This window comes from Pleuronectes platessa, chromosome 10, assembly GCF_947347685.1.
Source record: "Pleuronectes platessa chromosome 10, fPlePla1.1, whole genome shotgun sequence".
In the NCBI taxonomy this organism is placed as follows: Eukaryota; Metazoa; Chordata; class Actinopteri; order Pleuronectiformes; family Pleuronectidae; genus Pleuronectes; species Pleuronectes platessa.
Genome location: NC_070635.1, coordinates 9,570,369 through 9,583,546, shown reverse-complemented (window position 1 = coordinate 9,583,546; position 13,178 = coordinate 9,570,369). Strand labels below are relative to the sequence as shown.

The 13,178-nt window shown below is 46.4% G+C and overlaps 2 protein-coding genes across 5 annotated transcripts in view; both read left to right on the top strand.

The window, feature by feature from the left end:
• Positions 1-1,015: 1,015 nt before the first annotated feature.
• gapdh (glyceraldehyde-3-phosphate dehydrogenase) lies at positions 1,016-5,592 on the top strand. Its single transcript, XM_053433164.1, has 12 exons — positions 1,016-1,130; positions 1,614-1,659; positions 3,040-3,139; positions 3,275-3,381; positions 3,525-3,615; positions 3,718-3,833; positions 3,972-4,053; positions 4,187-4,338; positions 4,433-4,511; positions 4,849-4,932; positions 5,026-5,123; positions 5,217-5,592. Exons 2-12 carry the CDS (start codon positions 1,637-1,639, stop codon positions 5,284-5,286), a joined length of 1,002 nt encoding a protein of 333 aa, XP_053289139.1. The 5' UTR covers positions 1,016-1,130; positions 1,614-1,636; the 3' UTR covers positions 5,287-5,592.
• Positions 5,593-7,506: 1,914 nt separating this feature from the next.
• iffo1b (intermediate filament family orphan 1b) overlaps positions 7,507-13,178 on the top strand; it is an 8,597-nt gene continuing 2,925 nt past the window's right edge. For all 4 annotated transcript variants that reach the window (XM_053433167.1, XM_053433165.1, XM_053433168.1 and 1 more), the window contains exons 1-4: positions 7,507-8,780; positions 10,981-11,041; positions 12,160-12,255; positions 12,985-13,125. In XM_053433167.1, the coding sequence (XP_053289142.1) occupies positions 7,822-8,780; positions 10,981-11,041; positions 12,160-12,255; positions 12,985-13,125 (1,257 nt within the window). In that variant the 5' untranslated portion in view covers positions 7,507-7,821. The remainder of the gene's footprint in view (positions 8,781-10,980; positions 11,042-12,159; positions 12,256-12,984; positions 13,126-13,178) is intronic.

Genomic DNA, 13,178 nt, shown 5'->3' with positions numbered 1-13,178 from the left:
GGTGCAGTAAGATATAAAAAAAAACGTTCTGCATGTTCGTGGTCAGCGGCGGTGGCAGGAAGCAACGGCCCCAGGTTAGATTTCAATCCACTGTCAGGACTCGGCAGGGGGCGAGGCAGCCAGAGAGACGCTTCCAACAGGATTCCACTTGACAACGCTCTGGTTTAAACCGACATCCTCATTATTCAGAGTTAACGTTTTATAATATCTCTCTCTTCTTAAAAGAAAAGCCGTTGCCTGACAAATGAGTCAACACTGAAATAAAAAGGAATTGACGTTGCCTTGGTCATATTTTACAATGAACACTGCCAGGATCCTTGAGTGCAGCACTTCTGTTCAGACAAAGGAGCCTGTCCTTCAATGACGCGCACTTTGCATTCACACCTCCAAAAAGAGAACAACTGCTCAACTAGACTGAGGGATGGAGAAGAGTCTGTTAACTAGACTGAGGGATGGAGAAGAGTCTGTTAACTAGACTGAGGGATGGAGAAGAGTCTGTGAACGAGTCGGAAGACGCTGCCTCTGCACATGCGTGATGATCATGTGCGGAGAAACCCAGACTCCACTTCTGACCGGCTTCTCACAGGATGGAGAGGAAAGGGCCAGAGAGGAGCGAGCGTCTGAAAGTGAAGGGTCATGGTCTTTGGACATTAAATGTCAGAAGGCGGAGATTCGATCCCTCGTCTGCAGCCTCTGTGTGTCTGAACTTACACAGAAGGTCACTGGGAGAGCCCCCCCTCTCTTTTTTCAGTCTCACTACATGAGAAGCCTCATATCTGAACTTCTATATCCAGGCCTCTTAAAGGTGGCAGCTCAAGTCAGGCTCCATGTCAGTAACTGTAACAATGTAAACTAAACGGAATATTCCGCTGCTTTCAGACTATAATTAGAGGAGGGGGGGGGAGATCCTTCAGAAGCTTCCAGGCTCTTTAAGTGACCTGGAGTGAAGCAGAGGCCAGGGTGTGTGTCTCCCTGCTGGCTGACGACCTTGACATTCAGAGGGGGGCAGGGACCATTGAGGCGGGGGTGTGGCCTGAGGCTCTCGGTCAATCATAAAAGCACTCAGCTTAACTTTGCTCGTCCCCACTCACACCCGGAGTCACAAGACAGACTGAGGCATCTCACAAACGGTAAAACTACCTGCACCAGATTTCATGGTTTGACTGAGGGAGGGGGGCTACAGGCTACAGGGCCTCAGAGACAGGCTGCAGATTCAGATCACCTGTGGACAATGTGCATGGGCTTGATTAAGCTTACCTTAAAATGAATGAGGTCCAACTGGTTCACTTTGTTTTCATGCTCTTTCTTTAAATGTGAGTTTTACCCTTGAGGATTGTGATTTGGTTTAAACAGTTCAGTTCTGCACTTGCAGGGAAAGTTTGAATCGTGTAGCTTCAGGCTGTGACTCTTCTCACACTGTGCTCTCAGATTATCTTATCGGACAAATACTGTTGCCTGTTCTTTTGGACCCTTTGCTTATCTACACCAACAATCCGAGCGATTGTCTGTCATCGGGTCGACGCTATTATATGCTGTCATAAATGTGCGCCACTGTTAATGTTGGTTGGTTTAACAGGAATTTCTCTTGACTCTCCTCTCCTCTCTCCCTGCAGAGGACTAGACCTACCCAGACAAAATGGTGAAAGTTGGTATCAATGGGTAAGTTTTCATTTACTTTTCCTCCGCTTACTTAAAAGTGCATCAACTTTATTGATATAGTTTATTTTGTAGTGCTTGGAGCAAACCTCCTTCGTTATATTAAATGCAAACACACACTTCAACAACCAGTCCCTGCACCCCCACCCTGCTCCCCCAACCACACCCCTCATCAGAGTTTTATAATGGTGGAGTTGGTTCAATTTTCAAAATGCATCACCGACCCTTGACTCTTATTTACTTATGTTTGCTTGCACATTTAAAAGATTACACATCGTTTATTGTTACTTGTTATGAATATGAAAGTTTGACTTCCATAGAACAGCCAGTCTGTGTCCAAAGGAGGATTTAACCACATTACAGAAATGCAAAGGAGGGAAATGTTTGGAGAAAAAAAAAAGAAAAGTGAAAAGCCTTTTCGTTAAGTGTCCTGAAGCCAAAGGATTCTTCCAGAGAATCCACAGCCACTTTGGTTCAGGCTGCTCTTGTACTTGGCTCAGTCTTTTAATGAAATCATGAGTCATCCGCTTTGACTTTCTCATCTGAGCAGCAGGACACACTGTGGTATCTCTAATTAATTAATAGTGAGAGACACACACACACATAGACCTGTGAACAGTCGACTTTCCTCATGTTTTTCCTGCTCTCTGAACTTTGACCCTCAGCAGATAACAACGTGGCCCCTGGCTTCGATGGGGGGGGGTCATCAACAGCGGATTGTTTTTCTGCTGTGAAGCAAGTGGCAGTGGGGGGGGTGATGTTCGTGCGTCACTTTAAATTCTACTGAACACACACTGACGTTAAAGTCTCTCTTGTTGTTCTTTATCTCTACAACCAATCCCTGTCTGCTCCTCGACCCCCGGCGGCTGAGTACAGTGTTTATCTGAAGCAGGATTTTGGACTTGCAGTTAAAAAGTAACTCGGCCGCTGATCAAACAGTGCCCTGCCGTCACTGGGATTACCACAGTGGGAGGCTGGTTTCGACTTTAGCCCCCAGAGAGGAGAGTGGGAGAGCTGTGCAGACATGAGCTCTGCAGCACACACCTCCCCCGGCACCTCCTCCTGAACCCTGCCCTTTCCTCAGCTGTGGTTTCAGGTCTCTGAGTGGGGAGGGGGGGTAGGAGGTTGATATGTATCCCACACAGAAGGAAAAAGCTTGCACCATAATGAGAAGTAGCCCTGACTGACGTGAATGAGCAGAACCCAGTTTAACACTGGGGCCCAGCAATGATGTATTACGTCCATTTATCATCTGCAGCCCCATTCTTCACAGTAACTCAGACATGACTGATCACCTCAAGGCTTTGGTCGCAGAGTTGCATGGTGGTATAGCTCCATCTAGAGGCCAGATGAGAAACAACACTTCTCTTTTTTCCCCTTCAGATTCGGCCGCATTGGTCGCCTGGTGACCAGAGCAGCCTTCACCTCCAAGAAGGTGGAGATCGTGGCCATCAACGACCCCTTCATCGACCTGGAGTACATGGTGGGTCAATGAGATGGTTTGGACTCGAAAGGCCTTCAAATATTAAACCTGGAACCAATCAATGCACTGGTAGATGTTTGGTGGTCACTGGTGGCTTTTCCTGTTTCCTCATCTCCTTGTCTCCTTCCTCTTTAGGTCTACATGTTCAAGTATGACTCCACCCATGGTCGCTTCCACGGTCAGGTCAGTGTTGAGGGAGACAAGCTGGTCATCGATGGACACAAAATCTCAGTTTTCCACGAGTGAGTTCACTCTGTACATTTATTTGTTGTTGTATTTAGTCTGTTGGCATTTTACTACGTTGAAGTCAATTTCAATACGATCTCAAAATTGAAAGAAGTAAACATTCATTGCGGCTCTAACCCGTCTCTCCCTCTTTTTGCAGGAGGGACCCCGCCAACATCAAATGGGGGGATGCTGGCGCCGAGTATGTGGTTGAGTCCACCGGTGTCTTCACCACCATCGAGAAGGCCTCTGTACGTACTCAGTCCTCAACATGTAGTGTTTTCTTATGTCATTACGAACACACACACACACACCAAAGGATACCGATTTGATTGGATTTCAACACATTTCAGGCTCACTTGAAGGGCGGTGCCAAGAGAGTCATCATCTCTGCTCCCAGCGCTGACGCTCCCATGTTCGTTATGGGCGTGAACCACGAGAAGTACGAGAACTCCCTCAAGGTCGTCAGGTGAGAATCAGGAGGATTTTTTAAGTTGTTGTTGCATTTGAATGGGTCAAGACTCAATTAGAATTTTTTTTTTTTTAATTGTATATAAATTTGTTTGAAAAAAAAGGGCAATGGGCTGAATGTTTAATTTCTCCATAGCAACGCTTCCTGCACAACCAACTGCCTGGCTCCCCTCGCCAAGGTCATCAATGACAACTTCGGCATCATTGAGGGCCTGATGGTGAGGATTCAAACCCTCTGCCTGGGAACAACTGGTCCAATAAAACCACCAACATGACTTTACAAAGTTTGGTTGGCTGCTAAACTGTATTCAATCCATCTCCTCTCTCTCTCTCGCTTGTTTTAACCATCAGAGCACAGTTCACGCCATCACCGCCACCCAGAAGACCGTGGACGGTCCCTCCGGCAAACTGTGGAGGGACGGCCGTGGTGCCAGCCAGAACATCATCCCAGCTTCAACTGGCGCTGCCAAGGCTGTCGGCAAGGTCATCCCTGAGCTCAACGGGTCAGTGTCGGAAACACACGGCTGCACAGCACTTGTAGTAAATCCTGTGAATGAAGGTTCTTGATCTCACCTGCTCTGCGTCCATGTTTCACAGCAAGCTGACCGGCATGGCGTTCCGCGTCCCCACCCCCAACGTGTCAGTGGTCGACTTGACCGTCCGTCTGGAGAAACCCGTGAGTGACCAACAAAAGCGTTCATTATACAGTAAAGTCTAGTGATGATGAAATCTTGAGAACAAACTCTGAAAAGTAAACAAATATTGTCCATGTAAACAACAGTGCTCGTGCTCCAGTGATTAATAGCTGATGCCAAACACTAACCAGTGCACTCAAGGTGTATTAATCCACTGCAGAAAATAGTCCCCAACAAGTGCACTTTGGATTTGTAGACACTGAGACCAACATTGAATGGAATTATCCTCTTTAATAAATCTTGTATGAATTTATGCTTAATGACTTTAACTTTCACATTTTACTCCTTTTGTTAAACAACCTCTTTTCTCCTCCACAGGCCAGCTACGAGAACATCAAGAAGGTTGTGAAGGCTGCAGCTGATGGACCCATGAAGGGCTACCTGGCCTACACCGAGCACCAGGTACATCCTCCATTCAGCTCATTTCTCTTTTTAATAGTAATTTGTGGATCGGTGTGTTGGTTAATGCGTTTTTCTTTCCTCGCCCCCCCGCAGGTCGTCTCCTCAGACTTCAACGGCGACACCCACTCCTCCATCTTTGATGCTGGCGCTGGCATCGCCCTCAATGACCACTTTGTCAAGCTGGTCTCTTGGTACGTGTTCAGCAGAGATTATTTTGATATTCCCAGATTTTTTTCCCACTGATGTATATTGATCCTTTTTTGTGTGCGTGACTTCTTCACCAGGTACGACAATGAGTTTGCCTACAGCCAGCGTGTCTGCGACCTGATGTCCCACATGGCCGCCAAGGAGTAAACCGAGCAGCCAATCAGACGTCACTGCACTACGCCACATCACCCACGTTCTCCTGAATCCAGAGTTATGCATTTGCAATAAGACATTGTGTAATCTATAACTCTGCCTAGTTTCCATCTGATCGTCGACGCCCCATCAAATGTCTGAGGAACGGTCCCACAGAGGGAATGAAAAATATAAATTGGTGACCAATTACTTTTTTAGTTTGTTTGTGACTCACCCTGTTCTTGTGTGAGATGGTGTGAAAGTCTGTCTGTAGCACTGAGGCGCTGCAGTCAGTGGAATAAAGTCCTCGGTTTGTGAGAATCCTCTTGTCCTTTCCTCTTTGTTTACTGCACAGAACGAATACACAACATCAAAGGACTCGTGTTGATTATTGGTGGATAAAATCTAAGTTTTGTGACATTAGCGAAGTCTAAACAAACACGGAATCTAGCTCCACAGTGCTTTTATAAAACAGACCTCCGTATTTTCTCGGAAATGATCAATATCAGATCAGCTAGGAGGGTTTAGGTGGTGTAGTTATTTCAACTTGGAAAAAAACCTGCATTTACGGGACATGGGTATGAGGCTTTATGAACTTGCAGGTTATTTGCTCTCAAAATGAAGTATTTCTTGAAATGTTGCTCACTGATACATCAGCATAGTTCACTTTGACTTTAAAAGATGACTATAGCCCGTTGGTACCACACATTAACAAAATATTATTGGATAATTTGTATATTAGGTTTCTTATTTACATCCCTGTGGCTTTTGGTTCTTACCTTTCCGGTTTTCCAGGGGGGACAGAGAAAGCGGTCGCTGTTTTGAAACTGAATCAGACAAACTTGATTTCTTTCCTTCAAAATATACGTTTAGTTCATGTCCCCTCTGTTCAGCCAATCAGATTGTGTCCTGCTCTGGACTGATCACGCCTTCCCAACTTTTAATATGGAAGCGTAAAGCTCATGGTGGCGCCTCCCTGTGGAGAGGAGTGTGAAATGCAGCAGCTCTGTCTCCTGCTCCACCTGCAGCTCTCTCTTCAGCAGCGGTCTATACCACTGTCTATATCTCTGTCTCCACCTGCAGCTCTGTCTTCACCTCCACCTGCTGCTCTGTCTCCAAAAAACTGTGGATTTCAGACTCTTCTCCTGTGAAAATGAGGTAAGTCCATTACCTACTTGGTTTGGGAAGATGGTTCACTAGTGGAGCAAAAGCTGAACTGAAAAGAAGTGAAACAGGAGCAGAGATCCTCAATGGTCTTGTATTAGAAAGGATGTTCACTCTAGGATTTGTTTGTTTATCCCTGAAGTGATATCTTTGTGTTTGTTGATGTATGGATTCTTTACTGTTGTTATATATCATTCAGACATTTTTCTTTTATCACTACTTTATATTATATTCCCGCTTGTTTACAGGGAGAAACATCTGTTAATTCAACATGAGAAGTTTCTTTGTGGTTGAAGTTGATTCAACATTAAAATAAACGTTTCTACAGTGCCACAGTTTACAGCCAGTGAATCTCTATGGGTCGTGTTTCACATTGAATTAACATGTAATACATATTGTGTGAGTAGGCTGAAAGCTGTCAGTCAGTATTTTAAACTCAATCAGGATTGAACAACCATTGTTTGAGAGGGGAATGCATTTGACATTAAACATTCTGATGCAATCAACTTATCTGGATTTAGACGATTCAGATTCAAGTTATGATAGGAAGTAAATGAGGAAGTCATTTACTGGGGGAAACTGCAAAGACCTCACCTCAAGGCCTTACCTGTACGCACATACAAATCCAAGTTCTGTTTAAACTGTGAAATGTGTCCATCAGCTCTCAGCAGCATTTGGGAAAAAAGCTAAGTTTTAATCTTTTAGCTGTGGAAACACAAATTTGGTAAAACAAATGAATATTAATACTTAAATGACAATAAATAGTTTTCCTCTTCTTATAATAATATTACCAATTTTGGCATATTGTCCTTTACTTACCACCTTATCTTTTATTAATGATGATTAATAATTCTGATTTTATTTGTATTTTATATGTAACATCATATCAGATGATTTTATTCACTCGTAAGTTCATCGTACACTTTTAGCTCCTTTCTCCTGATTTCCATCACTCTGTGCTGAACAGGGTTAAAGGATCGGCGCGCCTCTCCTCCCGTCTTTACGGTAGTGCCACTCCTCCAATCCCGCAGCACCTGCTCGTGCCCGAGCTCGCATCTTGTTGCCAGAACTCCGGTGACGTGCACACGCTGGATCGCTTTGTTATTCATTCTCGCCCTGCGTCCGTTTCTTCCTTTTTGTTATCGCGCTTGTTTCGGCCGCGCATCGCCCCGAGCCCCGGACCCGGCGATCGGACCATCGCGTGTGGAGGATGTTCTGTTGCGCATCGTCGGCGACGCACGGATCCATCAGCTGCTCTGAGCTTTAAGGATAAGATTCTTATTTAATTACGTAACCAGGCGACTCCTGACGTCTCCCCGGTACGTTTGCTCTCCTTCAAGCCTCTCGGTGTTTTCTGTCGCAGTGAGATCATTCCCGTCCGCGTTCATGCCAGATCTGCAGCGCTTCAGTTTTCCATACCATAGCATGAATCCTTTGTTGGGGGGCAACGCGCATCTCCAACAACACTCGCCCCAGATCCAGTCGCCCGGACACCCGGATTCTCCCTCAGGCCTCCTGCCCGACTCCGTCTTCGGACCCGGAGCGTCTTTCCTGCTGGGTGAGCAGGCCGGTCCGGGCCTCGATCAGCCGGGCCCTGACTTCACCGCACCCTCACAGACCTCCCCTTACTTCCACCACAACCACAGCAGCCTCTACCAGCACCGCGCTGCGCCGCACCCCCCCGCAGCCATGGCCCTCAGAAACGACCTGGGCTCCAACATCAGCGTCCTGAAGACCCTCAACCTGAGGTTCCGGTGCTTCCTGGCCAAAGTGCACGAGTTGGAGCGCAGGAACAAGATCTTGGAGAAGCAGCTGCAACAGGCGCTGGATGTCAACAAGGGCTGTCAGGGGGGGTGCTGTGAGAGCAGGGCGCACACCCAGGAGGCCGGTGTCCAGACTGGATTTGTTGGTACCCTGCCGCTCAGGCCGGGTTCCCTCCCCTTCCACAACACCAACAACTCGGCCAGGAGGCCCACAACACTGTTCACACCACCTCACGCATCAGCCGCTGAAAGCACCAGTTCAACCCAGACAAACACCAGTAACCCGGTCATCACCATCAGCCAGTCCTCCCCCTGTGTGGACTCCCCTGGCTACAGCTCCAGGGGCGTCCCAGGCCCAGGCAGCTCCGCCAATCCCCCCCCACGGTTCCTTCCTGGCACCATCTGGTCCTACAACCACCCTCGCAAGTTTGGCCCCGGTGCCGAGCGTGTGACCAGCCCTGGGGTGTCCTGGGTGCAACCGGACGGAGTCGGGGTCCAGATCGACACCATCACCCCTGAGATAAGGGCCCTGTATAACGTCCTGGCCAAAGTGAAGCGGGAGAGAGACGAGTACAAGCGCAGGTAAACGAAACAAAGCATGTTTATTACACATATAACAGGCCTACAGAGGCGTTTCTCACTGAGCATGTGGGGGGGGGGGGGGGGGGACTCATGCTCCACTCTGGAGGAATGAGCAGAGCAGTACAGCAGCTGCAGACCAGCTGTCTCCAACAGGGGCCGAGTCAGCACAAAGCCTCCCTCCATCCATCACCTCCAGCCCGAGCCTGCATCCGCCTCACGTCAGACCGCAGAGCCAGGTGCTGCTGCCAGATATACACCCCCCCAAAAAATGAACGTGTCACAGGCTAAATATAAAGAAGAATCAAGGTCGAGGCTTAGCCGGGCTGCGTGAGGATCAGTGTGAGAGTTGACTTTAGTTTACAGGAGTATTAGGGAAAATCCCTCCTAATTTATGGAAGAAGCAAGTGTCTTAAGATAAGACAAGTGCTGGTGGTTTCCAGACAAGCTAATGTGAGTAACAAAACAAACACGATGCCTCTACAGCACTTGTGTCTTTACTGGGGATTAATGACTCACAGTTTTAAGCCCCAGAGCCGAAATTACCCGTCGACTTTCCGAATTATTTCACCATCATTTTTGAAAAGCAAAATACAAAACACTTGCTGTCGCTCTTTATCATATGATGGTCAAGTTTGTGATGTTCATGTTTTTTAAACGTGAACTAGGACTCTGGGTCTTTGGAGATTTTAAACATTCCAATCAATTGACCAGGACATTCAATGGCAGATGAACTGATAGTTTCAGATCTCTAGGATGATGTGAATTCTCAAGCTTAACTTTTCTAAACCCTTCATCAATCAACGTACAGTCTGAGTACACGTTTATAAAAATATATGCTTTGATTTCAGCACCAGATCAAATCTGGCTGCTTTGATTTCCACCTTAGGACAGCAGGTGTATACAAGAGGGGATTAAGACCTGTCTAAAATCATTAAAATATGTCAACTCTCCTACGTGCAGGATTTTTCATTTTAGACCGTTGGAGAAACAGTTCACATCTCGTGAAGTTCTGTCATGAAGAATGTTGCGGATGCTGTGTTCTCTGTCCTGCGTGAGGCCTCATGTCCCGGCACAGTCAACAATGAATTCCTTCGTTTTATGTCCAAATGAGCAGCCATGCATCCTCCACAGAGGAGAGTGTGACTGCAGCATTGTGGCCTGCTTGTGAATGAGGGATGACGCTGACTTCCTGAGAGCGTGTGACAGCAGAGCAGATGATTTACTGACACCTCATCCAGATGTTTTTATTTCCTGTACACCTAAATGTGTGACGTCTATCATTCCACCTTTCTTCATTTATTCAAGGACAACTTTGCGCCTCCCCCTTCTCCTGCGGTGTCCTCCCCTCTGTCGCTGCCCTTCACTCTTCCCTCTCTCTGGGTCTCTTTTCTCACGTAAACCCGGCACAGTCCCACGCAGTGAACTCCTCTTCTTCCTCTCCCTCTCTCGTGCACTCTGGTTCCCTTCTCTCCCTCTGCACACCACTCTCAACTCTCTCTCTCTCTCGCTACACTCCAAACTGTATCTGCAATGCAGCATGTCCTGCAAGCTGTAACTGCTGAATGGGTAGTGGGGGGGAAGGGGGGTGGGGGGGGGAAAGGGGGGTGGGGGGGGGGGGGGGGGGCTTGGCTTGCAGAAGGAAGCACTTCTCACCTTACCGATCAAACAAGCATCCTCACACGGCAACAAAAACAACCCCAGACTCATGACTCAGTTTCTTTGAGATTCAGTATTCCCTGTAGGTGTCGATGTGCCGCAGCGTTCTGCATTTCCAAGAGCGTTTGTGAAAGAGGCTGCGGTGTGTCTGCAGTGAGAGGAGGACGCACTGAGATCCCTTAGGTGGGAATAATGTGCCCAGGCTTTTAAATGTATTAAAGTTCAGGTTCATGGGTCAAACGAGCGTGACTCAGCAAATCCCTCACTCACACACTCACGTTGCCTCGTGCAGCCTGGATCAGGTTGGCTCCCTGATATGATTAACTTCACCGCATGCCCAATTTTTCACACCCAGTTTAAATCCAGTGTTTATGTTTAACCAGCACCTGACGTGTGTTGCCCTTTTATCCAAAGCACTATACTATACCACACTCAACAAACTAATGCTGCACACACAGTATATAATGTCTGTCTGCTCTGTGTGTCATTTGTCTTTGTCTTGATATACCAGAAAATGTTAACTCTCTGTGTCTGTGTCTCTTAGATGGGAAGAAGAATACACCATGAGGATGGATCTGCAGCAGAAGATTGCCGACCTTCAAGAGGTAACATTATGTAAACCTGTATGTCTTTATGAAATGGAGGTAACATGGCTGCAGACTATAAATAATTCAAATTAAACTTACCGGAAACATTTAAACTTGAGCAAAGGATCCACCTAAAATGACAGAAACCATCTTTGAGGAAATAATGTATTTGATGTGGACTCTTTAGTTTGGTCAATGTCCCATCCATTAACACGTAGGAGACATGGTTTATGACCTATACTGTCGCCAGCCACCAGGTGCTGTCAAGATGCTCTGGTTTCCCTTTCTGGGAGCTTGCATGTTGTCCATCTTCACACACAGTCTACTGGTGTGAAGCTCAAACTTCCCTAACGTGTGTTTTCCTGGCCTTAGTTGTTCAGAAGCTTAAACGAGTTAGTAGAAAATTAGTTTGACACAAAACAGATGAAGATAGGAAGGATTAGTTTGTTAAAATAATTTCTTGATCACTTTAGTCTCCAGAGCAGTAAGCTCTCACCCTTTGTTAACACTGTTCATTTCCTTTGCACAGGAAGTATGCAGCCTATTTACGTCCTGAGCTTCTGTTGCATCCTCTTATTAAGTGGTTTTCTTCTTTTCTCAGACCACCGACCCGCCATCTCATTTAATAATATAAAACACATTCATTTCGAATCGATGTTTTTATCTCCTCGTGTCACTTGTCAGGTTTAAGTGTCCTGCAGTTGTGTCTTTATACACACAATGGTTTTTGATTTCCTGTGTGTGTCTGTGGGTGGGGGGTTGAGCGGGTTAAATGCACCTGCACCACTGCCAGGAATCTGTACCTGACCCCATTTTGCAAGCAGCAGGAGACCACAATCTGCAAAACGCCATTTGCGACTGAGGAGGCTTTGACCAGTGTTGTTGCACATATGAATAAGTCAACAGGGACCAGAGATAATTATGAGTCCATCAGTCAAATTCAGAGCTCCCCAGAGGAGATCATGCATTTAGGATTTACAACGTCTCTGCAGATAGAAGCTTTTGTTTTGTTTACGACCTCTGCCTGCATAATGTAACCTGTAAGTTCCAGTAAAGCTGAGTCAGGATAGCTGTGTGTGTATGTTGGCGGTTGGTGCTCACAAGTATGTTCTGCATGATGTCTTTCATATCTGCAGGACCTGCAGGAGAGTGAAGGCTGCCAGGATGAACTGGCTCTCAGAGTTCAGCAGCTGAAGGCAGAGCTGGTTCTCTTCAAAGGTCTCATGAGCAATGTGAGCACGGAACAGCAAATAAACTCGTGCACCTGACACACACACACCTTTAGCTGTTAGTGGTAATAGGCTGTCTCTGTGGGTGGACAGTAGGATGACTGAATATAGGAAATTAATTTGTGCCAGTTTCTACTGGGGCTGTGCAACTCTGGATCTGGATTTTCTTGCTTAGAATTGAGATCCTGATTCTCTTTCGCCATTTAGTCGATAACTTTGTTCAATTATTAGTCTTCTACACAAACCTTTCTCCACTTTTCTGTGAGGAGTGGTTTTCTGCTACTCAGAGCGCTTGTATTGATACAGCCGGTGTCCCAAATTAAATTTCACAATCGTTCTCAATCAGATTTCATGTAGGTTTGAATCGCGATAACAATTTTACTACAATTAATTATGGAGCCCTACTTTCTCCACAGGAGGGCTTACTTCATAACTGATGGTTTACAACAAGTCAAACACGTCAAATAAAATTCCTAGCCCACAAAGAGTTATTCATGTAGAAAATGTCAGTTTTCCTTTCACTCAGGTTTTATGGATCAGTGGTAAGAATAAGTTGACACTTCTGTCTTCTTAGCAAACTTTTTTTATTCCATTAGAAAGACCCCTCAAGTGGACAGAGCTCTAAAACACAAAGTGTCACCATAACGGTTCATTCATCCGAGTCAGTGGTAGATTCTTTATAAGTGTTTCCTGTCTCTTTCCTCTTCCTCGTCTCCTCCGTCCTCTCTGCAGAACCTGTCCGACCTGGACAGTAAGATCCAGGAGAAAGCCATGAAGGTGGACATGGACATCTGCCGCAGGATCGATATCACCGCTCGTCTCTGTGACGTAGCTCAGCAGAGGAACTGTGAAGATGTGATCCAGATGTACCAGGTACCAGGACTGAACCCGACCACCTCATGCTCTCAATTCTTTTTCTTTAAAAG